This window comes from Trichomycterus rosablanca, chromosome 15 (assembly GCF_030014385.1).
Source record: "Trichomycterus rosablanca isolate fTriRos1 chromosome 15, fTriRos1.hap1, whole genome shotgun sequence".
Lineage (NCBI taxonomy): Eukaryota > Metazoa > Chordata > Actinopteri > Siluriformes > Trichomycteridae > Trichomycterus > Trichomycterus rosablanca.
In genome coordinates, this window is record NC_086002.1 from 7,865,790 (window position 1) to 7,892,497 (window position 26,708).

Here is a 26,708-nt window from a genome sequence, read left to right on the forward strand (position 1 = left end):
AGGCACTACATGCTGCATGTGATTAGTGAATGTATATACTGAGAAGGCATGATAAGATTTGTTGTATCCATTGTGCTGTGTTTACCTTGTTGTGGGAACACAATCACAAAGCAAGCCTGCAGACGTGATCATACCTGCATGTACCTGGTGTGTCCATGCATGTGTGGGTATGTGGACTTGTATGTGTGCTTTCACCTCTGCTCTGTTGGCGGTTGACTATGCCCCCTAGTGTCCACCTCCGGTCCAGTCGCTTCAGATGAGCCTTGCGCCGTTTAGTAACTGACGAGGATGAGTGGGGAAAGGAGGAAAGCAGGGGGAAAAAATAGGAAGACAAAGGACAAACTGAACATGAACAACTGAAGAGGAAAACAAGCATTAGTAAAAATGAAATTATTACATGATGGAAAAGAAAAATGGCTGTTAAAAAGTCTGTTAACAATGTCGGTGTGTTTGGTTAACAACTTGTGGCTAAGGCTTTGATAGGGTAAGAATGGCAGGTTAAGGAGGTTATGTGTTATGACATCACATGTTATGACATATATTGAAACTGACTGCAGTATGAAAACATAGTGTGTTAAACCTCTGCTTATTGGAGAAGCCCAGCATGTGGCTAAAGCTTGGCGAGTACAGTGACCATCATATTCTTTTATCATATCCTTCTCTAGTTGTGGTCCTGAACTCATATACTTTATCCTCTTGCATAGTATTTTGGTGTGGCTTAAATCAAAATTTCCTCCAACAAATATTGCCTTCCTGGCTCCCCAATAACACTGCTGAGATTCAAACTCTAAGATGAAGTTAGTGAGTTAACATATTTTACCTCCGCTGTGCTTGAGAGTCCAGATTTAAAGCACACTTTGCAAGTAAATTGTTTAAAATGTATATACAAAAAATATGTATTGACTGTCTTAATAATTGAGTATTTTTGTTAAATGTTTTTTTCTCAACCCAAGAAAATCATGAAAAATTATTAATTGTGGTAATCACTCATATACTACAGATGTATCAGGTAGAGATTTGGTTAAAAAAAATACTGCATCAACTTCTTTTTTCTTTTAGAGAAAGGCATTATTTTAATCCCAGCTCTGATCATAAACAGGAGCAACTAAACTGTAATTTGCGGTCTATTATGGTTCCTTAAGTAAACAAAAAAAGAATGGAATTTGCCTTATTAACAACTCAAAAGTGTAACACTTATACGTTTTCTAACTCACTCTGTCTTTGAGCTGGAAGCTAACAGGGGAAAAAGTAGTTTAATGGGCAGAACAGATTTCTCAACAGCAGCCACACAATGGCAAAAACTCTGGTCAAATAAAACCCACCAGTGTGGCTCTGAGAGTATTTGGAACAGTGCACTTCAGTTTCAGTTACTGAGTGCAAATGTCAAAGGAAAATGGAAAGTGTGTGTGTGTGTACATGTTGAAAGACTCCTTAGAGCTTAAAAATTCTCCATGAGTTGCAGTAAGTTTAGTGTGTCTCTGCTCTGAATGGCTGCTGAATAAGATGCAGCAGTTATGGCAGCTGGACTGTGTGTGGGTATTCTCTTCTACATTTTTGCCTTATGCGCCAAGGCACAGCTGCACAAGTAATCACCCAAAAATGTTGTATCTGTGTGCACCCGTTCTGCCTCCAGTCTATAATAAATATAAGCAAGTTGCACTACATAAGTCTTTTTTTTATGTTTGAACTTCTTCAGAGATGCTTTTTTGCCTGTTAAAATCTGCAGCCACCTGATTTATTATCTGTTATTAACCATTAAGATTTTTTTGCCCTTTCATTTTATACCCAAGTCCATTTAGTTTATGATTATGATCCATTTACAAGTCCAGGTGTGTGCCCGGGCACAAACTTCTGGTTCACCTGAATAAACACTTTGAGTAGAGTGGATTGTAGGCTGTACGGTGGGTAATGTGTTCCAACTCTAGACTGGGCCCACAAGAATTTCACTGGTTGTTTTACTGATTGAAATTTTTTAATTACGAAGAACAGGACACTTTGATCGGTAGATATCACCTTTCATATATGTGATTCAAAGTAGACATTTACACAGATCAGCCATAACAATAAAACCACCTCCTGGTTTCTACACTCACTGTCCATTTTATCAGCTCCACTTACCATATAGAAGCACTTTGTAGTTCTACAATTACTAACTGTAGTCCATCTGTTTCTCTTCATGCTTTGTTAGCCCCCTTTCATGCTGTTCTTCAATGGTCAGGACCTCCACAGGACCACTGCAGAGTAGGTATTATTTGGGTGGTGGGTCATTCTCAGCACTGCAGTGACACTGACATGGTGGTGGTGTGTTAGTGTGTGTTGTGCTGGCATGAGTGGATAAGACACAGCAGCGCTCACTGTCACTGCTGGACTGAGAATAGTCCAACAACCAAAAATATCCAGCCAACAGCGCCCCGTGGGCAGCGTCCTGTGACCACTGATGAAGGTCTAGAAGATGACCAACTCAAACAGCAGCAATAGATGAGCGATCGTCTCTGACTTTACATCTACAAGGTGGACCAACTAGGTAGGAGTGTCTAATAGAGTAAACAGTGAGTGGACACGGTATTTAAAAACTCCAGCAGCGCTGCTGTGTCTGATCCACTCACCACCACCATGTCAGTGTCACTGCAGTGCTGAAAATGATCCACCACCTAAATAATACCTGCTCTGTGGTGGTACTGACGACAGTCAGTAAATGTAGAACTACAAAGTGCTTCTATAAGCGGATAAAATGGACAGTGTGTGTAGAAACACGGAAGTGGTTTTAATGTTATGGCTGATCGGTGTACATATGTATGCAAGTATGCATAAAAACACTGAGTTTTTTCGTATGTAAATGACCTGCTTTGACTGAAAGGTGATTCCGTAAACAGAAAAAGTAAAGAAGCACTAGCTAAATATGCATTGATTAAATAAGAATTAATGAAAGGAAAAAGAAATTATGTCTATTATTTACATTTTTTGAGATTTCTTTTTGCAACTGCAACTATAGTACAAGGGTTGTGCAATTAAACATTTTTATGACAATCTTCCCGAAATTATATTTCAATGCTGGTATCTCAGGCACTGAGAGGAAACTTGGTTTCCTTGGTTCTATTTCACTTAGTGCTGCAATAAATAAATAAATAAATACATAAATGCCCAGCATGACTCTCCATTGCTCTGTCCAATTTGATTGTGTGCAACAATTAAGATCTAGCTTGGTGTTTTTCAGCAGCCTACAATTATGTGATTGGTTTGCATGTAGGTATGACACAAGTACAAAATCAGATCAGCAGTATCATCAGATGTCTTAGCTAGCTGGGTTAGGGAATCCAAAAGAGCATAACTGGTCCCAATTTCTGGCAGGAAAATATTGTAGTCCGGTGTGTGAGCTCTCCAGGCATGTTGAGATGCTCACTGAACTTGTATGAAGAACATACTAGCTTTTACTCTTCCAAGCTGGCAACTGTTGTGTCATGCCCACTCAGCTGGTGAAAATGGGCAACAACTAAATCTAAAAGGTTATGGATAGGTAAAACTGTTGGAACATTCTTCTCACTGCAATTTGAGGAAATAACCTCTGAACCAAGAGAAATATGTTTGGATGTAAATAAGCAAATAAAACCTCAATCTGAGACTGTAAAAGGTAGCTTACAGCTGTAAGGAGATTATTCATGGCTAATGCTTTATTTCTATGACAAACTATCAACTTCTGGCAATAACATTTTTAAAAGCACAGACGATGCCAGCATTCAAACCACAAGTGGAACAGGTCAACATTTTTCCAGTCAGTACGCACTGAATTAGGGTCAGATCTAGCAAAATTTATTTCGTGAAGAAATACTAGATCCCAAGAGGGAGTAACAGGACATTTGGCACATTGGATGGCCCAAGTGGTTTCCACTGAATAATTTCTCCACTCAAGGTTAAGGGGTGGAATTTCTGTGTTGGCGTAAAATCAGTTTGTATCCCTGACATGTGTGTGGATAAAGGATGAGTGTGTGTGTGTGTGTGTGTTTACATTAATGAGACTCCCCAGGGCCTGGTGATGAATGCCAAGGGGGGGGCTTGTACAGCCTATGCAATGTGTCTGGCATTCAGGGAAGGTCAGACTGTGCAAGTGAGCTGGTTTTTGTCGAAGAAAATCAAGAAGAGGGAGAAAGTTCAGAAGCGACCTCTCTAAACAAATATGCGTTTCTTTTACTTTGCTGTCTGAAGTGAACAAGAGATGTTTGAACAGTGCCTGCATGTGTCTTACCCTCTCCCGATCGAGACGTGCCCAGCTCCAGATCATCTCTAGTGCCAGCCTGAGCATCCAGATATGTGGCAGGAACCCAGCCCTGTTCTTCTGCAGTACTGACAAACCACCAGCCTACAGACACAGAGAAGAAAAACAAAGTCATAAGCTATTTTTTTCCTGCTGCTTGGGGCATTAAAACTGAGCTATCCATAACTGATCATTAAATAGCTCTCAACTTCGATTTTCCACAGTTAAAGCATCTGCCAAAAGCATTAAATCTTAAGAATCCTTTGCTAGATTTCGAGTGAGACTGCAGTAATGTGTTCACCCTATCATTGGGAGCCGTAACTGGTGCTGCTTTCTGGGTGGGAAGAATTGTGTAGGTGCTCTGCTAGTGTTTTTCTTTGCCCACTGAGGTTTCAGGAGCAGCAGGGTCAAAGGGTTTGGCTGATTACACTTTATTCTCACTCTCTTCTCTTTGCAGTATTTCAGAGTCATAAGTAAGTATTTCAGAATCCAGAGTAGTTGCCCATTTTTGTTCTAAAGTAAAAAAAATAAAGCTAAGGAAAATATTGGTAGAGACATTCATAGAAAGTCTGTTGTTTATCAGGCCTACGTTTAGAAGTCATTTTTACACATAGCTTGGTCCCTTGTAATGATCATGTTCCAGTGTTGCAAACTTAGTACCACCAGTTCACAAACTGGTGGTGGTTTCTTTCATACTACCTTGCCAAGTCAACAATAGTGGCCAATAAAATTGACTGGAATGCTTTGTTATATACAGTGTATCACAAAAGTGAGTACACCCCTCACATTTCTGCAGATATTTAAGTATATCTTTTCATGGGACAACACTGACAAAATGACACTTTGACACAATGAAAAGTAGTCTGTGTGCAGCTTATATAACAGTGTAAATTTATTCTTCCCTCAAAATAACTCAATATACAGCCATTAATGTCTAAACCACCGGCAACAAAAGTGAGTACACCCCTTAGTGAAAGTTCCTGAAGTGTCAATATTTTGTGTGGCCACCATTATTTCCCAGAACTGCCTTAACTCTCCTGGGCATGGAGTTTACCAGAGCTTCACAGGTTGCCACTGGAATACTTTTCCACTCCTCCATGACGACATCACGGAGCTGGCGGATATTCGAGACTTTGCGCTCCTCCACCTTCCGCTTGAGGATGCCCCAAAGATGTTCTATTGGGTTTAGGTCTGGAGACATGCTTGGCCAGTCCATCACCTTTACCCTCAGCCTCTTCAATAAAGCAGTGGTCGTCTTAGAGGTGTGTTTGGGGTCATTATCATGCTGGAACACTGCCCTGCGACCCAGTTTCCGGAGGGAGGGGATCATGCTCTGCTTCAGTATTTCACAGTACATATTGGAGTTCATGTGTCCCTCAATGAAATGTAACTCCCCAACACCTGCTGCACTCATGCAGCCCCAGACCATGGCATTCCCACCACCATGCTTGACTGTAGGCATGACACACTTATCTTTGTACTCCTCACCTGATTGCCGCCACACATGCTTGAGACCATCTGAACCAAACAAATTAATCTTGGTCTCATCAGACCATAGGACATGGTTCCAGTAATCCATGTCCTTTGTTGACATGTCTTCAGCAAACTGTTTGCGGGCTTTCTTGTGTAGAGACTTCAGAAGAGGCCTCCTTCTGGGGTGACAGCCATGCAGACCAATTTGATGTAGTGTGCGGCGTATGGTCTGAGCACTGACAGGCTGACCCCCCACCTTTTCAATCTCTGCAGCAATGCTGACAGCACTCCTGCGCCTATCTTTCAAAGACAGCAGTTGGATGTGACGCTGAGCACGTGCACTCAGCTTCTTTGGACGACCAACGCGAGGTCTGTTCTGAGTGGACCCTGCTCTTTTAAAACGCTGGATGATCTTGGCCACTGTGCTGCAGCTCAGTTTCAGGGTGTTGGCAATCTTCTTGTAGCCTTGGCCATCTTCATGTAGTGCAACAATTCGTCTTTTAAGATCCTCAGAGAGTTCTTTGCCATGAGGTGCCATGTTGGAACTTTCAGTGACCAGTATGAGAGAGTGTGAGAGCTGTACTACTAAATTGAACACACCTGCTCCCTATGCACACCTGAGACCTAGTAACACTAACAAATCACATGACATTTTGGAGGGAAAATGACAAGCAGTGCTCAATTTGGACATTTAGGGGTGTAGTCTCTTAGGGGTGTACTCACTTTTGTTGCCGGTGGTTTAGACATTAATGGCTGTATATTGAGTTATTTTGAGGGAAGAATAAATTTACACTGTTATATAAGCTGCACACAGACTACTTTTCATTGTGTCAAAGTGTCATTTTGTCAGTGTTGTCCCATGAAAAGATATACTTAAATATCTGCAGAAATGTGAGGGGTGTACTCACTTTTGAGATACACTGTAAGTCACAAGTTAGAAAATTAGGCAGGGGTGTATTGTGTTTGTTTGTTCATTTATTAGGATTTTAACGTCATGTTTTACACTTTGGTTACATTCATGACAGGAACGGTAGTTACTCATTACACAAGGTTCATCAGTTCACAAGGTTATATCGAACACAGTCATGGACAATTTAGTGTCTCCAATTCACCTCACTTGCATATCTTTGGACTGTGGGAGGAAACCGGAGCACCCGGAAGAAACCCACACAGACACGGGGAGAACATGCAAACTCCACACAGAAAGGACCCACCAGGGGATCGAACCCAGGACCTTCTTGCTGTGAGGTGACAATGCTACCCACTAGCCACCGTGCCACCCGGGTGTATTGTGAGCTCAGTTCTGTTGTAACTGCAATTAAAACAAGTGTTGTATCTGATGTGTTACTGTTACTGCTTCCAGGTAAAATGATCTGTACTTTTCTTGCATTAAGTGGTGTACTGTAATGGTAGTAGCTACTTTAACAGTAAAGGTGAAATCATTAGCGATTAGCAAGGTGATCTCTGAATATTGAATATAATAAGCTAATAAGGAAGGGAAAGGAAGTGGGAAGTGGTTTTAATGCACAGAAATAATGTTGGCACATGAGTACGTTGGCAGCATTTTCTTCTTTATGTATTAATGTACTTCAGTACATTAGTAAGACATTACTGAGCAACACTATACCAATCCCCTGGAGGTTAAAACCTATTGAACCTTAAAGAAAACATATCTAACCCTGGTTGTTGTGAATTTCAGAGTCCATCTATGGAGACTATGCTGACAGAAAGACTTGGTTAATGAGTTAAAGTCAGCCAATTTAAATAGTCTTTTACACATATTAGTGTTAAACACTTATGAAAAACAGCCAATTTCCATTTTAGGGATAAATTAAATATACTATGTTCACGTTATGCAATTACACAATGCACGCTGTGTGCTCTCAATCTTTGATGAATAATTTTGGAAGCTTTGTGTATGAACTGTAGAAACTAAAGGCATTTCCTGTGTAAAACTGTCCTGCTGAGTTGCGTGTGTGTACGTCCAGGCCAAATGTTACAAAATGTGCTTTATCATTAAATTGATATTAAAATAATATTTGTGGATGACAGAGATGCACATGCATGGTCAGTAATATTATCTACAAATCAAGAATTTAAACATATTAATGTTGACTGTGCGTGTGCACTGACATCTTTGTGAGTTCAGTTTATGATTTCAGCCTGTTTTTTAACCAGAACCACATTTTAATGATACATCTATGCTGAATTAAAAATGACAGAAGATGAGAAGAGCCTGGAGGACACATGAAGAACATTTTACTGAATGGGCAAAAATTCCAAAATGATGGTAAACCCAAAAGAGTAAAGGCTTAATGCCCAAGGTTTGTGAATGTGATGTCTAACAAGCTCATAACCAGCTGTCTACATATTTTTGACACATGTACTGAAGTATATTTTAGGTTAAAGTTGCTGACGTATGTTGGCCTATAGCAAAACAAGGCCATCAGTGCCTCATATTTATGACATTAAGCAAACACTTTTATCCAAAGTCACTTAAGGACCCAACAATGGCTCCCTGGCAGTTGTGGGGTTAAGTCAGCGATTACTAGTCCAGACCTTAACCAATACTAGTCCAGACCTTAACCAACACCGCCCCAATACTGCGGCTATGTGATCTGTAATAATATTTACCCTACCAATACAATCCAAGCAATCAAAGGTCAGTGAAAGGCACCGCTGTTGTGCCAGATTAACTGAAATAATCATTATTAAATGACCAGAATGCCCAGATAATAATGCTGACAGTTCAAAACTGCAGGAAAGTTCACCATCATGGAAACTTCCGCTGCAGGCAGCAGAACGATTAGAAAAAAGTTTCTTTTTATAGACTGGAAAGCTCGGGCTGTAATTATGACTTCAGTCACGTCGTAACGTTTTATTCCAGTGTTTCATGTGTGCTGTATGTATACTGGAGAAAATGCTGAGGTGCAAAAATTTCTGTGGACCTCTAAATAATGTAGGCTAGGATTTCTCCAGTAAACCAAATCAACAGCAGGAACTGGTCTGCAAGCGTGTGGTCATAAATCCGGCTACCAGAATTAACCTTCCAGTGATTTATGATGCGTGTGTTAATACGGGTCCAATGAGGGCCCACCGGGGTGTGTGTCAGGTTAATTAAGATCTACAGAAGAGAGAGGGAGAGAAAGAGAGAGAAAATTAAACTGGGATAGAAGATCAACAGACAGGCACAGTGTTCGTTTTTATTCAAGCCCAATTGACACCAATACCACCCTGATTGAAAAATAGTGTGTGTGTGGACTGTTCCCACTCTTTTTCCCAGCCCACCAGTGTGAATGAGATACTGTCTACCTGCCTGCCCCCACTGGGAACCATCTACGACTGCACAGAGGATCAATTGAGATCAAATGCAAGTCTTCCAGGCATGTTAAGTTTTCTACAATTTTGCATAAGCAACAGTTTGTAAAAGGCATTACATGTGACCAGGAAGCATGTGTTAACCTTTATTTTTCTACACTGCTAACTATCATGGAATAAGGGTAAAGTGAGCTTAGAGACACTTAGAGAGTTAGCTCAAAGGGAAAATCAGGTTAAAGCCAGTTCAGTCTCATTGACTTGCTGCTACTAGGTGACCTGGATGGATTGACCCTTATAGATTTTTGAGCTAACACACTTCGGACTTTGGAAGCATTTACTGCATGCCATTGGGGAAAACTCTGGGTGACAGGTTACTGAGTAACACAACCATGAAAAATCCATCAATTACACCTGCTCTCTGGGTAGGAAACCTGGTATTCCTGTCCTCTTTGTTGGTAAACAACACAAATGTTTGCTTGCTTATTTATTAGGGATGTAACGATGCACCACAAGACAGTTAAAAATCGGTGCACATGTGCCACGATTCAAATCGGTTATTCATTTAAGATGAATCGATATTCACTTTAAACAGCAGATGGCACTGGCGCTATTTACCTCGCCTGGTTGACAGCACTTCACAAAGTTGCCAGGTAGGGGATTTTCCAGCCAAATTTATTTATGTGAGGACACTTTCTTTATTTGTATTATTCATTTATTTATATAATGTTGGATTTGTTTTAAAATTTCATTTCAGTTTTTTTACACAATAAGCATTATTTGGCATAGTTTGTACCTACCCCAGAAATAAAAGTGCATTCATTATTTAAATAAATAAAAGATAAGCACAAATACAATATTTTATTTTCATTTTTTTAAAGAGAAATAATAAATGGAAACTTTGTCATAATTTGTGTTCAATATCATTTTGTTTAAAAAAATAATAAATCGGGAAAAGATTGTATCGTGAACCAAGTACCGTGAATCGTATCGCATCGTGGGTAGAGTGTATTGTTACATTCCTATTATTCATGCAAAAGAGCAGCCAGTGCTCAAGCATTTAAGATGTGCTATGATACAGCATGATAAATCAGCCAACAAAAAGCCAAAAAAAAATCATAATTAAATAAACTTGTGGAGGCTTTATGTTCCATCTTGTAAACCACAGTGGGACCAGATTGTACAGAGCAGAGATGAGAGAGTAAGATGCATTGTTTGCCTGGGTCACATAAAAATCATGGACAAAATGTAAAAAGCTCTGAATTAGCTGGCATTCACAGCACAAATGATGTTTTCAGGCAAGCGCAGCACTGTAGATGGCAGCGCCTGTACCATCTCATGGACGATGCACTAGTGCGCATGCACAATTGAAATGACTCTGGGATATTGCTAAACACGCCCACTTTTTAGTTAATTGATCATTGGTTCAAAAAGTGCATTGGCTTGCATGTTTCTGAGGAGGTACGTAGTAGCCTTAACCCTCCGAGTTGGGTAAAAACGATTCAGTGATTCAGCTAGTAATTCAAATTTTCTGAGGTTTCTCACCATGGTTCTTTAACAAACCAAAAAAATTGCTAATGTGAAAAACTCACAGAAGCGGTTGCGTTAAATTACACTAACCAGTTTCAGAATATGCTAAATCAATACATGCAAGAAATTCAAGCTTGACCTGAGATGACAGAGAAAACTACCCAGCTGTGGGAATAAAAAAGAGAATTCCTGCCAGATAGCAAGGCTCCTTCTAAAGCTAAAATCCATGTGTTGCGGTAACAGAAAAATCTTGGAAGGCTATCTCTGTTATTTTATTTCATTTTCATCAACCGCTTTATCCTGGTCAGGGTCAGGGCTGCAGTGGTTCCACTGGAAAACACTGGGTGCAAGGCAGGGCATTAGCCATCTCTTTTTCAAATGTAGCCAATCATGTCTGTGTAGAGGCCTGGCCGAATCCCAGCGATGGTGGACTAGCGTAATAGACTGCTGCGCCAACCGAGCGACTTCTTTATTATAGACATAATTCTACCACCTAACTGAAACCAAGTAAGCATCAGTGTTTTAGTGCGAATTCCTGGTCAGGGACGGCGGGCCTGGTTCCACGCTGAAACACTGTGCATAAGGCAGGAATACCTTGAACAGAATGCCAATCCATTGCAGGGCTTCAGCTAATTTCTGCTACCTATCAAACATATTTTTGTCAAAGCAATGATGAAGGTTGCTTGAATATTTTTGGTACAAAAATAAAACTACCAGAAAATGATTTAGCATCATCTAAAAATAGATCTGCTTAAAAAGAATTTGTTTTCATGGAAAACATAGTTTTGTGAAGAACGTGCATTTGGTATGAAAAACGGGTGACAGGATGGTGTGCACGAAGGCAGGCTGCACATGACAACCAGATGCCAATATATCACACACATTGTAAAAATAGGTCATGACTTAGTGTGAATATTTGAAATGTTGGAAGTAGATTTTATAATGTTTAACATGAAGAGCTGTTTATAGACGTGCACCTAAATGCAGACATGTCACCAACTGAGTGAACTGGTAATTCAGCTTTATTAATATTGGACTATAAATATCTCATGGTCCATCCTTAATCCACTGACTTTACAGGAACAATTTGCAGCTAGGTTACAACGCTATTAAGCTGACAAACTGTCAGTGTGCTTGGTGCCAGAGGTAAGGGCACTCTCTTTAGGTCTGAGGCTGCCAGCGAGTACAGTGTTTTCCCTCAGGATTTCGAAGGAGTGGAAAATAAACGTCAGTGCGGTGCCAGGGGACAGCTGTTCAACGAAAAAGTGACGTGTCAGCATGCTACATCGTCTAATTGGAAGCATGCTCTAGGCCATCGGAAAAGACACATACACACAGACGTACGCTGTGAAAGAAAAGAAAAGTTCTGTTTCTGAGTCAGATTTTTAATGTTTTACAGGTGTAGAAGAAACTTTAGCACAGCAAGCTTGCAGTTTACAGAGTTTAGCTAAATAAATCATAAACTTTCCTTAGATAATTCAAACAGTTTGAAAATAAACTAAAAACGATAAGGCTAAAACCCATTCCTACAGAATTACATCTATTTATGTTATAGTGGTAAGCAGCTACAAGGTACACACTTGTTACATAAATAACTTTCTATACCCTAGCGAGATAGCATACATGTCATGGCCAAATGTACTGTACGTGTATATTACAAGTGTAAAAAATGTGTATAGTGATATTCTTTTTTCCTTTTTAATATGGAGGCTTAATACAATATAAACTGATCAGCCATAACATTAAAACCACCTCCTTGTTTCTACACTCACTGTCCATTTTATCAGCTCCACTCACCATATAGAAGCACTTTGTAGTTCTACTCTCTGCATGCTTTGTTAGCCCCCTTTCATGCTGTTCTTCAATGGTCAGGACTCTCCCAGGACCACTGCAGAGCAGGTATTATTTAGGTAGTGGATCATTCTCAGCACTGCAGTGACACTGACATGGTGGTGGTGTGTTAGTGTGTGTTGTGCTGGTATGAGTGGATAAGACACAGCAATGCTGATGGAGTTTTTAAACACCTCACTGTCACTGCTGGACTGAGAATAGTCCACCAACCAAAAACATCCAGCCAACAGCGCCCCGTGGGCAGCGTCCTGTGACCACTGATGAAGATCTAGAAGATGACCAAGTCAAACAGCAACAATAGATGAGCGATCGTCTCTGACTTTACATCTACAAGGTGGACCAACTAGGTAGGAGTGTCTAATAGAGTGGACAGTGAGTGGACTTATCCACTCATACCAGCACAACACACACTAATACACCACCACCATGTCAGTGTCACTGCAGTGCTGAGAATAATCCACTACCTAAATAATACCTGCTCTGTGGTGGTCCTGACCATTGAAGAACAGGGTGAAAGCAGGCTAAAAAGACATGTAGAGAAACAGATGGACTACAGTCAGTAATTGTAAAACTACAGAGTGCTTCTATATGGTAAGTGGAGCTAAAAGAATAGACAGTGAGTGTATAAACAAGGAGGTGGTTTTAATGTTATGGCTGATCAGTGTATATTGTGACGAACACAACTAGAAGGACCCTGAGAGTTGTTTATTGTAAAGAACGTAAAAATCAAGGTGATATTTCATATATTTCATATACAACTACTACACTCACAGTACTAACCAGTGCTAGCCTGTCTGATCCAAGTTTGGTTTGTTCGTCCCATTGTATATTTATATACAGATGGATAGATATAGATAGATAGAAGCTGTTTTTACTTTTACTATCAGAGAAAAACAAACTCACACACCCGAGTGCAAAGTACAGCGTACAGCCAGTTGTACTGCACTTTAAATTTCATTCTAACCCATCTTTGGGTCTTTGGGTTCATGTCGTTTTGAGACTAAATTAGGCAACAGGTGATCTGTGTGTAAAATCTACACACACAAATTGCCCATATTATAAATGTAAAACTGCATGCAGATGTAGTCACATGCAGTAAGGTGGCTGGTTAGAGCGACAAACAATGATCACCTTGGGAGATTTGATATGCAAGTGGCGCGTTGTGGTGGGTCTGATTTTTTTTTTAGCTAAGATGCAGGAAACACCCCGGACAGGTCGCCAGTCCATCACAGGACAAACACATACACTCCTATGGTCATTTTTAGTAGCTTTACTAAGCTGCATGTCTTTGGACTTGTGGGAGAGATCAGAGAACCCAGAGGAAACCCATAGGGTGACACGGATAACATGCAAACTCCACACAGAAAGGCCCCTGGCTGTCTGGTTCGGGAGTCGAACCCGCCGCCTCGACTAGTGATTTTCTTAAAATAAAATTAGGGTTAGATTTTTTTACCCAAATGTAGCCATCAAAGAGTGCCAGTAATTCTGGAGCTGAGTGCATATACAGGAAACTGTTCCTAAGAACATTTAAACCCCTTCTAAACAAAGCCAGCCAAAACAGAATGCTAATTGTATTAACTATGACTATTAGGAGACTGGTACAGAGAGGGGAAAACAGTGAGACAGTGAGAGAGCAACCAAGAGAGAATCTGAAATAGAAATAAGAGTGTGACGGAGAGAGTAAGCAGATGCTTGGCCTTTACTTCAAAGCAACAATCTTCCCTGCATAGCGCTGTCCAAGACAATTGGGGGAAAGAGCAAAAAAAGGAAAAAAAGACTTTCACTTTCTTATTTCAGATTATTGGAAGGATGCAGCTATCAGACACACATCATACACACTTCACAAGAAAGTTTATAGCTAAACTTTCATAACCTGGTTTTTATTAAAAAAGAACATCTGCTCCTTCCTGTTGTTTTCTGACGGCAACTCCATATTGCACATGGGTTTAAAACCAGATGTCCGACAAGCTCACGGTCAAGTGTCTGCAACCTTTATTATGGTGTGTAGTCAACAAAAGTGTCGAAATCTTTTCTTTGAAATTTGAATCCATGTTGACTGCATTGGGTATTTGTATTGCACAACTTCCATGCTAATAGTACAAACAGTAAAATCAAAACCTTCCTACACTCTTCTAATATTGTAGCATGTTGGCTAAATGATAAACAGATTTCAACACAACTTTAAGGATGAATGGACGGACGCTTTTACTCACCAAAGCAATGTAATAACACCGAGCAGGCACTGTGCAGAGTTGCTTGTTTATTATGCAAGACCAATTACTGTGTTATGTTTTGCATAGGTGTTTATGCTGCTAATCCATATAATAGTGCCTTATTGTAAAGACTGTTTAAAAGCAAGGTCACAGTGCTTTTTATACATCACACTAAAGTGATATTGTTACAATTTTACATCTATTTTGTAGTAGTTTCTGTAATAAAACATAAGAGAAAGAAAACCAGATTGCACTTGTATGATATGGATATAGGCGCTATATTGACTTTTATTGAGAAAGTTAAACTGTATGAAACTGTAAGAAACAAAGTGACCTGGCACTCAGGTGGTGCAATGTAATAACTAGCACACCAGAACTGACATCTCGGACTCGTCGGTTCGAATCTCAGCTCTGCTACCGGCAGACTGAGTGCCTACATGAAAATCAATTGGCTTGTTGTTCAAGGCTGGGTGCCGGAGGGGATTCCTCATAACTGGTGCAATTATGGTGATGGCGCCAGCACAGAGACAAGGGATAATGGGGATCAGGGTGTGTCCCTCCATACACAAAGCTGATCCACATATAAACTCACTTCGTGCATGTGAAAAGTGTAGGAGGGGGATTGTTTAAGTCACGGCTCTCCCGAGTCAGAGTGGAGGTCAACATCAGTAGAGAGAAAGCGTAATGCAGTCAGATGATTAGATTCGACTAGGTTGGGAGATGAATTGCTGGATTCTTGACGATTGTAATTTTACTTGATTATAGGTGCTTCATAATAATATTAGTCTCACTAGCCAGAGGAGCATAATTTATTTTTAACAGTTGAGTGGCTGTAGAATGGAACAAATCATCTCATGAGTCAGTCAGAAGATAAAAAGTATACACATCTCGGATTAAAACTGTGGTGTTTTATACCCTCTCAGATTGGTAGATAGATGGGATGTGGAACATTTCAAAAGTAGGAGAACACTTTCCTCCTGTCAGGGCACGCTTACAGCCAAACCACGAATTTAAAAGCTCAGACCTTTTTCCTAATTTACAGCACTTAACCAATGCTTGATCATTCATGTTGTGGAAAGTTAGAGCTCTTTTAAGAGATCTACCCAAGCCAAAGAATTTAGCTGTCTTTAAAAATATCGAGCTATACAATTGTGCTCACCAAGGCAAAAACATATTTATCACATGGCTAAAGGTTTTAGCCACACAAATGACACATTAATATGTGCTTTTTGAACATTCCATTGCATTACCTTGAGAAGTAAGTTGCAGTTAATCCCATTTTCCATTGGAACAGTCTTTACTTCTGTAGAAAGACTTTGGATCATGACTGCAGGGACTTATTTCAATTTAACCACAAGGCCATTAGTGGTGCTGAGGTCAGGGTTCTGTGCAAGTGTATCAAAGTTTCTCCCCACCAATCTCAGCAAATCACTGTCATGCTGACACAGGTTAGAGAAATCTCAGGACTGTTGTTGTTGGCCAGCTGTATAATTTATAAAAGTCGCAGGGACAAACTAGACCTCTGGTCAAGGCTTCAAAGGGTGTTGGCATTAATTAGTCCTGCACTGACCTGAGCCTAGATTCGAAGATTTTGTATTGCTTAGGAACGAACACTAGAAAGGAAGAGCCAGTGCTGGATCAGCTTGTGGTTATAGTTCAAGTGTGAGATTATATCAAAGAAAAGCAGGGAGTGGGGCCATACTGTATAAACATTCTGCGCCACAGGATTCACTTTAACCAAAACACAGAAGTCAAGTATGGAGAATAGAATTTCTTGGAGGAACTCAGGAAAGCGTGTTTATAGAACGCTATATTCACAGACGCTGAATCAACTCGGAAAGTTAAATAGAAATTGTACGCAGGGACAGGGGTCTATATCAAGCCTTGTGAAACATGGCTGCAGGCCATAGAGGCCTATTTAGAATATGTAAATGATGCATGCAGTTCATGCCAGTTTCACATTTACATTTCAGCCATTTAGCAGATGCTGTTATTCAAAATGACTTACAGTACTGTGACAGTCTAAGCACTTAAGGGTTAAGGGCCTTGCTCAAGGGCTCAACAGTGGCAACCTGGCAGTGCCGGGGCTTGAACCAGTAACCTTTCGATTACTAGTCCAGTACCTTAACCACTAGGCTACAACTGCCCTGTAGTTTATGGAAACTGTTTATGGTGCCATGTTTCATGTTTGCTTATAAATTCTTTATATCAGGTCTTTTTAGGGTGGGCATAAACATGATCCATCCCACCAGATGCCCACACAGACAGGTTCCTTATTGCTGCTGCATGAGGGATGGTTGATTCACGGATAGTACTGCTGTCCGTACACCATACTGCTCTCTGTGAGACCCCGTCTCTGGTAGGTGAAATAAGGCACTCGGCTTACACAGCTTACATGGATAGTAGTACATGTAGCAGTTGAATGAGCACAAGAAGGGCCACATTTTTTCCCTGGTCAGGGTGGGGGACTGCAACATCAGAGGAAGTTACAATTGGGGAATTGGCCCTGACTTGGCAAAAATATAATCCAGCACTTGGAAAATAAAATGTGGTTGCACAATATCCAGAGACTATTTCTTTAATAAAATTACCAGCAGTAAATTAAAGACTGACTGTGCTAGTTCATCGTTAAATCTAAAGTATGGCTTTCTTTTTATCAGACTTGCATGCTTCTGGTGCAAATGCAACCAGATCTCCAGTGGATTAATGTCTAAGACAAACATAATGTATCCAGGACAGGGCGAATCCCACTCTGCAGGAAATGTAGGCTATTGAGGGGGAGCGTCTGAGACAAATATAGAGGGAGGGGAAGGTTGTGAACCCCAGGATGTTGGTGGAAGACATTTGCATTCATACTACCAGACTGTTTGGATTATTGGGTTCAACTACAACACGTAGAGTTTTCTGCCAACTCAGCTAGTAGAAGCTTCCTTCCATAAACTTTAAATGTTTCAATAATTCTTTTTATAGTGTTATTGGTTCTGTGAGGTTTAGTTTAAAATGACAGCAATAAATAATACATTCTCAACAGTATTGAGGAACACAAGATAAAAATGTTTTTTTTGTTTAAAATATCAGGATCTTCTTATTATTTTTTTTAATGGAAAAAAACAACATCTTGGAATAAATATACTATACATTGGAAAAGGCTCTCACATGTAATAAACTACACACGCATAGTACAGAACTAAATTATTAGAACTTGAGAATCTAAATCTTTTTTTTCTTAATTGATGTCACAAGTCTAGAAACTGATTTATTATCAGTTTAGAACAGACACTTACAAAGATCAGGCATAACATTATGACCCCCTCCTTGTTTCTACACTCACTGTCCATTTTATCAGCTCCACTTACCATATAGATACAATTACTTACTGTAGTCCATCTATTTCTCTACATGCCTTTTTAGCCCCCTTACAGAACAGGTATTATTTGGGTGGTGGGTTATTCTCAGCACTGCAGTGACACTGACATGGTGGTGTTGTCCACTCACTGTCCACTCTATTAGACACTCCTACCTAGTTGGTCCACCTTGCAGATGTAAAGTCAGAGACGATCGCTCATCTATTGCTGCTGTTTCAGTTGGTCATCTTCTAGAGCTTCATCTGTGGTCACAGTACGCTGCCCATGGGGCGCTGTGTGCTGGATACTTTTGGTTGGTGGACTATTCTCAGTCCAGCAGTGACAGTGAGGTGTTTGCTGTGTTTGATCCACTCAGACCAGCACAACACACACTAACACACAACCAACATGTCAGTGTCACTTCAGTGCTGAGAATGATCCACCACCTAAATAATACCTGCTCTGTGGGGGTCCTGACCATTGAAGAAGAGGGTGAAAGCAGGCTTAAAAAGTATGTAGAGAAACAGATGGACTACAGTTAGTAATTGTAGAACTACAAAGTGCTCCTATATGGTAAGTGGAGCTGATAAAATGGACAGTGAGTGTAGAAACTGCTAGCAAACGTTGTATATTTCTTCCAGGTAAACATTGTAATGTGGACAATGTTGCCCCATAGTTAGTTGGCTAATTAGCTGCTATCCACAGGTAGACAATGTTAGGGTTATAAATTAAATGCATTAAATTACATTTTAAATGATTACTATGTATGCTATTTATTTTAAAAATTTATAAAAACATATCGCCAACAAAACAATTCCTATCATTGGCTAAGTTTACTAAATTGCATCTTAATGCTGCTTATAATGACACTATATAATAGGCTTTCCTAGAACCCCCCCCCCCCCATATATTTCTAAAGTACCAGTCTACATGCTCAGAATCAGACGTCCAAATTGAAATAAATCCTTTTAAAATCAGTTTCAAAGTGTCACTTTAAAACTACTAAACTACTCTACACTATTGGACTGCTGCTCTTAAAGTCTTTAGCAGTAGATTAATGCACTTTGATACATTATAAAGCAGAGTGAGTTACTGGAACCTCAGAGATCAGATTCTAATACCCCATTAAACTTGAATATTAGCTTTAACTCAGGTCTGAAAGCTTAAGTGAGCTGCTTTGTCCTGGTGTTGGTTTGGTGTGTTTGGTTCTGTAACCCTGTGGCTGCTGCAGGAATTATTACAAACTTTTATGAAAGCCAGGAAAGGGGTGGATTTTCCATCTCTTCTCCATAATGACACTGAGGACAGCCAGAACCATCTTGCCCCTGCCAAACACTTCATACAATGGCAATTTCAGATGCCTATCAGCTTAATTTGACTATAACCCAGAATTAGGGCCCTTGCTGGCAAACAGTTTCATCCTGTGGATACAAAACATGTATTATTGCGTTACAAAAGTTAATTGAGCCTGGCAGGAATCAGAAACAGTGTGGTCCAGATTATGGAGGGATATGCTGATGGTTGCGGCATAGGCAATTTCAAGAAAATCTAAAGATTTGGCAGAAAAGTCACAAGAGGACAGCTGGTCCCAAGTATCTCTGGCTTGCTGAATTCTTTGTAATTAAATATCCTGCTTGATAATATATTAGATTATAATGTAGGTTACGACTTCAAATGAACATGCGCAAAATCTGCCAAACACGTTTGCGCTTTGACTTGTTTATAATTCATCATGGTTCTGTTCTGTTCAATGCAGCTTTCTAATAAAACAGCTGGGGTCCAACTGAAGCAAATGAGGCCAAGGGGTGAGAACACGCTAATTGCGGTCAAAAGGATTTTAAAATACGTCAGAGTCAGATCATCTATTTTTTGTTATGACATTCTGAGAGGACCTCCAGTGCAGAGTTCTGAAAAGGACTGCAGCCAATGGTTACTGCAGGGAACGACAACAGGGAGTTGGGTAGTCAATTACTTAGTGAAAACTTAAATCATAGCACCACATTTTCGAAATCAGAATGCCTGATGGAACAATGGAAGCGAAAGCTAAAAGCTGAGAATAAATGGATAGGAAGAGATTGACGTCTGGGATTTTAAACAAGCGCACGTTGCTATTTGGCTTGGCTCCGCTTGCTGCTGATGTCATTTGGTGCTGCAGTTTGGAGCCAGTGCTCCAGCTACAGTGCTAAACGCCAGAATATAATAGTGCTAAATAATAGTAAATAATAGATCTCCTGTGCACAATAAAGCAATGGAACCAAGGGCACCACTCGTTTTACATGTTTTTCATTGGTTGGTAAATCATGGTCCTTTTATCTGAAATGATTAACTTGCTAAAACAGATTCCTTTAAAATGCTTACATAAAGCAAACAATGCTTGTGAGTTGGGTGCCAGAATATATTTTGGGCCATCAGACAGAAAAATGTGTTGGTTTCCTACACCTAACAATTTTCATCCCTCCTCCCCCTTTTATGCACCTCTCCTTTGGGGTTATTTGCTGAAACACCCCAGCCAACTGGAGCAAACACAAGGCCAGACTAAATGAATTCATCACATTTAAAGTCTAACAACAAAACAACCGCTTAATGAAACTTGAACCCTTACATTTTACTCTGTGAAAAAAGCCTCTCATAGATCAGATTTGCCTTCTTTGCAAGCTCAACATGAGATTTTAAAGCAGTTTCCTCATCGTTTGGTTCTCCTGTGAAAAACAATACGCTTACTGTACTTTGCATGAATGAGAAACACAGAACATCTTATTATTGGGGATAATGTCAAAACCACAGTCTTTAGGACGACGCTAACTCTCGGGAGTATCTGCATAGCTAACCAGCACTGTTGGTTCCGCAATAAAATATCAGTGTTTTGGCCACAGTGTTTGGAAAGCTTGATAAGAGTCCAATGTTCAGACCATGGGTGAAAATGCAGGCTGCGAGCACAGATTTTGCAAGCTATGCAGTGTGAAAAAAGTTACTAAACTGTTTACAGTTCTAAAGCAACCAATCAAAAGTACTGACACATGAACATGACAGTCACAGAAGAAAGGAACCGATGAGGATTTTTTTTAATGTATTTTTGTTTTCGGCTGCATGAGTTGTTTGCCATCTGTGGCATATCCAACTGAAAGAATGCTGATTAGGCAGAAACTCTTACTTTCACTGGCTGTCTGTGTTTTTTCTCCTCGTGCCCATTTTCAATTTTTGCATGGCTTAAAAAGTGCAATCTTGGCTCAGCTATTGAGTCCAGAGAGAGGCGGCTGGTAGTGATTGTACCTGCATAGGAGACACGCTTAATGGAAAAGACAACTGCCTGGGCTTCAGCCCAGAGCTCTAGGGGAGACAAATGGAGGCAGATAATTGACCAACTAACCAGCCAAAACAACACATTTACATGGAGCCAAGAGCCAAGAGTAGGGTGATCCAGAGCAAAGAAGGAAGAATGGGGTAAAGAGATTTTTAAGAACAAAAACTGAGGAAACAAGAGAAAAACTTAATGTTCTGGCATTTTTACCCATTTTTAGCAAATCAAACCTGCAAGTAATATCACAGATGCAAGAAATAACATCCCATAACAACATGCAGCCTCTCCAACTCACCACTCTCGCTCTTTTCAATCACGTCCACCGTTTCCCCAGCACGCAGGCTGATCTCCGAGTTCTCCTGCCGCTCGTAGTTGGCCACGGCCACGAACTGCTCCAGTACCATTGGTTCACTGCTGTCCAGACCTGGCCGTGATGGGAAGAAACATGCCGTAAGCCACCTGCCTGCAGCCCTGCTGCCCTTCATTCCTCTGCGGCCCTCGTACACTGCCATCCACACCTAAGCCCGTGCCCCCCTGTAGCCTTGCACTTCGGAAGCCCCTGCTCTCAGCACATGCTCTGCAAGGAACGGCCATATAGATCGAGCTTCTCCCCGAGCCCAGGCCGGAGCATTGGAAGAGAAAGAGTAAAAGAAAGGAAACCATTAAAGAGGAGACTGTCGAGAAGGCTTGCGTTGGTGTTGGCGCTCCATAGCACGTTTGAGGGAAGCAAAATGGAGCAGGAAAAGTAAAAGGAAGACAATAAAGAAGTGAGCCAAGAGAGCTGCTAACAGTCGGGGACGTGAGTCAGGAGTGCAAGGCTAGAGGAGTTTTTCTGATGGAAAATAAACAGACGAGAGCCAGCAAGGCCTCTCTCTCCTCCCAGTCAAGAGGTTCGGCAGCAGTTGGAATAAGCAGGGGTTGGGAAGGGGGGATTAGGATCGCCAATGAGAGCGGGCTATTCTTCAAGCCTTAAATAGAAACATATGAGTGGACTCGGGGAGAGAGAGCATGAGAATGATAAAGAGAGAAAGAGAGGAGGGGAGAGAGATCACTGTTTATGTGAAACACGAGAAGCCAGCATTTCAACTCGGCTCGGCTGCTCTTTTCCCCTTCTCTCGCTACACTTTCTTTGTTTCTTGCTTTGTTTCTTTCTTGCGTATTTATTCACGTATTTGTTTGGAACTTATTAAACTTGCAAAGATTTTTGCACTGATGACATAGTACTTTTAAACCTAATTCTTTACACCTAATTCAAACCCTGGAGGCAGTTTTGTTTGCAAATTTCATCTTAAGTATACATGTAAAAATGACAGTATCTGTTTTAATAAATCTTCACACTTGCTTTTTTTTTAACTTACTAGAATTCAGTTTAAAAATACCTCAACATTTGTTTTCATGCAGCCTTTGTATAGTTGTACAACTGTTTCCTGGTATGTGTTAATGATCTGTACATAACTGTCCTCCCTCTTTTCCCTCTCAGTCTATCTCTGCATGTGTTTGTCTAGGCGAGGGGTTAGCATATGGAATGCTAACTTGCAAGTTCCAAAGAAACAGTGGCTAAGTAAAAAAAACATGGAAGATAAAAAGCATGCAGGATATTATGGATAGTCGGATATTCCACAATTGCTAATGACCCAGCATGTCAGCCAAACTAATGTGTTCATTATGCATTGTATGTGCTCGTACACTGATCAGCCATAACATTAAAACCACCTCCTTGTTTCTACACTCACTGTCCTTTTTATCAGCTCCACTTACCATATAGAAGCACTTTGTAGTTCCAGAGCACTGGAGCACCCGGAGGAAACCCATGCAGACATGGGGATAACATGCAAACTTCACACAAAAGGGCCCAGACCACACCACCTGGGGATCAAACCCAGGACCTTTTTTCTGTGAGGTGACAATGCTAACCATGCCGCCCCCTAATAATGTTGATCAACTAAGATATTTGATATGCACTGTTTGCATATTTGGTTTAATCTAATGTTTTAAGACTAATGTTGCTAACAGGTTATTGAAATAATAAACCTTTTAGCTCCATTGCCAAAAAAAAAATAAAAAGTCAGAGTGGTTTCTGTATAATGTTTCCTGTCTTATCTGTTGCCAGTAACACGATTGCATAAATCATGTAAGAAAGGAAACTCAGCTTTATTAGGTTTATTTAATTATTCTTGCAGTTTCATTTGTCACTGATTATTATCACTGCGTTCATACTGCAGGGGTAAATTTTTGGCAGGTACCAACCTCATCATGCCTGTACCAAAGATATACTGTAGGTGTCAGAGGGCTAAGAAGCCCCTAAACCAGAGAAATGTCAAAACAAATATCAAAATAATTTATTGAAAGATTAATAGTTTTTAACTTGGGGCAAGAATGCTCCTAAAAATAAAATAAAAGTGTGTTAGTGGCACATTTCTGTAATTGTGTAAGGGTCATTCCTGGGATTGGGTGCCTTCTAGATCTTAAAACTTTTTGAAAATGAAACACTGTTTTAATTTCATTTTCATGTTTTATTATAAAAAGGACATCTTATACTTTTCCAAACTAATACTGGTCAAGCTAAATTACACATGCACCTCATATACACTGTGACGTCCACCCTGTTACGTATTAGGTTGTAACAGGGTGGACCATAAGAGGGTGGACATTCTGACATAAAATTAGCCATTAGTTAGCGAGTGAGCAAAACCCTGCTAGCATAAAAGTGAATTCAGACAAAGAATTCTCTGCTTTTTAGTATGATTATTTTAAAAATGATCAAATCGTATTGCTTTTATATCCCATATATCATATATCCCATAACAGGGTGGACATGTTATGGTTGACCATATAAGACTTTCAGGATAAAATGAGGAAAAAAACAACATTAGGATGAGGACAAAATGAGGAGTTTAATAAGCCACTCATCTTCCACAGTTGTTTTCCCTCCAAAAAGATCATGTGAGCTCCAGGAAATGATGTCAGTATGTAAAACAGCTCTTCATTCAAAGAGACAGTAGTAAGAAATAACAGGGTGGACAGCAACTTGAGGGACGTGTAAAAAACCCTTATAATCAGAAAAAAATCCAAGGTTTAGAGGGACTTAAGCAAAGCTTTTAAACACTATTAAACATGATTAAACCTCATATATCTATCTCTTAATCAGAATCAGATCATGATCTGCATTGATTTGGCACAATTTTTACGCCGGATACCCTTCATGACACAACCCTCCCTATTTTATCTGGGCTTGGGGCCGGCACTACAATGCACTGGTTTGTGCATCTAGCGGCTAGGTATCTATAGGACAATTCAGTGTTTCCAATTAGCCTGGTGGCATGTTTTTGGACTGTGGGAGGAAACCAGAGCACCCGGAGGAAACACACGCGGACACGCAAACTCCGCACAGAAAGGACCCAGACCGCCCCACCTGGGGATCGAACCCAGGACCTTCTTGCTGTGAGGCGACAGTGCTACCCACTAAGCCACCATGCCGCCCAAGGGGGTAGAAAACATTGTGTTTAGTATTTGAAAGTGTTAATTATTTCAGTAAGATATTTAGAAATTGTATTGTTTAAAATTTACTTAATAAATACAATTATCAGTACTGGGGAGACAAAAGGCATCGAATTGTAGGAATGACCCGTAAATGTTAAAGAACTGGAGTTTTATATTAAACATGCTGTGAGCAGAATGGGAAGTCTAAAGAATTGGTGGAAAAGGAAAGGGTATGCAGGTACTTCAACATTTAGTAAACACACACACATAGCAGATATAAATACCTGAGGCCTCAGACTTGGTGGGACTGTCCTGTAGGCCATACATCCAGACTTCACAAAGGAAAGCAGAACGGAAAGAGAGTAAGGTAAACGAGAAAAGGAGACAAATTATAGCAGTGTAGCAAAATGCAGCATTTTTTCATGCATCACCTTTTTCAGGTGTTTGTTGGCTAGCAGGTTAACTCTGCTTTTGTAAATCATGAGCATTTCTGGTACTCCAGTAACCCACTGACAATATAAGAATGCAAATCAAGACACTTGGTACTAAAATCTTACACAGGTCGACCTCTGGCAAACATCAGTTTAGTACTTTGCCACACTATGTCATCTACTAGTAAGCAGTTTGGAATGCAGCAAAGGTTGTTCTGATTTATTTTAGCTCCCATGTGAGTGGCTCTGGAAAGTCAGACATATACCATAACTGTACATGTATTTTCATAAACTGTTAAATAATTTGCTGACATTTTAAAAATGCAAATCAAGAAATTGCTACTAAAATTCTTCAACATGTGCTTTGAAGCTGTAGACTAGCTGACTAGTTAGAAGGGGATATGGAAGCATTTTAAATTGCATTTATATAAGTATTCAATTATGCCATTATGGCATTATTAATATTTTCTTGATCATAGTTGATGGTTGAAAATGTTCAGAGGTGTGGATGTGATAAATTAAGAACCCTGCATTGTTTTCTAATTAACACATCCAATGAATACAGGATTGCACATCATGTCTGACATTCCCTCGCTGCAGTATTAGCATTCTGTACATTTTTTCCATATTAATGTTCTTCCGGGTGTGGCTGGATAAGATAAAAAACTTGAAGGTAGAAAGTGGTCATATATATGACACATTGGCTGTAATATATACACTGATCAGCCATAACATTAAAACCACCTCCTTGTTTCTACACACATTGTCCATTTTATCAGCTCCACTCACCATATTGAAGCACTTTGCAGTTCTACAATTACTGACTGTAGTCCATCAATTTCTTTGCATGCTTTGTTAGCCCCTTTTCATGCTGTTCTTCAATGGTCAGGATTCTCCCAGGACCACTAGAGAGTAGGTATTATTTAGGTGGTGGATCATTCTCAGCACTGCAGTGACACTGACATGGTGGTGGTGTGTTAGTGTGTGTTGTGATGTTATGAGTGGATCAGACACAGCAGCGCTGCTGGAGTTTTTAAACACCTCACTGTCACTGCTGGACTGAGAATAGTCCACCAACCAAGAATATCCAGCCAACAGCGCCCTGTGGGCAGCGTCCTGTGACCATTGATGAAGGTCTAGAAGATGACCAACTCAAACAGCAGCAATAGATGAGTGATCGTCTCTGACTTTGCATCTACAAAGTGGACCAACTAGGTAGGAGGGACAGTGAGTGGACATGGTATTCAAAAGTAAATTTGTAAAGCAGTTACTTGACCTGTTTTATTGTCTCTGTCAAAAAAGAAAAGTTAAACTGTTTGACCCCCGTTGTGCTGTAAATGGCTCAATACTGTTCCCTCTGGTTAAACAAACACTAGTTTAAAAGTCAACATTTTACTTTTACCATTACCATTTTACTTTCCTACGGCATGTATAAAAATGGCTAATTTTGGGATTTTTATATAGTAAGAGCTAGGTAAGTCTACTTAGTATACAAACAGTTTCAGAATTGCCCCTGTGTAGAAA

General features: G+C 40.2%; 1 protein-coding gene across 8 annotated transcripts in view; it reads right to left on the minus strand.

Annotated features, from left to right (window-relative positions):
* Nucleotides 1-26,708, minus strand: part of sh3pxd2aa (SH3 and PX domains 2Aa) — a 129,768-nt gene that overhangs the window by 19,475 nt on the left and 83,585 nt on the right. For 3 of the 8 annotated variants that reach the window (XM_063010715.1, XM_063010714.1, XM_063010718.1), the window contains 3 exons: nucleotides 21,569-21,697; nucleotides 4,241-4,354; nucleotides 196-279 (listed from right to left, as the gene is read on the minus strand). In XM_063010715.1, the coding sequence (XP_062866785.1) occupies nucleotides 196-279; nucleotides 4,241-4,354; nucleotides 21,569-21,697 (327 nt within the window). Of the gene's footprint in view, nucleotides 1-195; nucleotides 280-4,240; nucleotides 4,355-21,568; nucleotides 21,698-25,037; nucleotides 25,086-26,708 lie in introns of all 8 variants that reach the window. The other 5 variants (XM_063010713.1, XM_063010711.1, XM_063010719.1 and 2 more) reach the window with 3 other exon arrangements.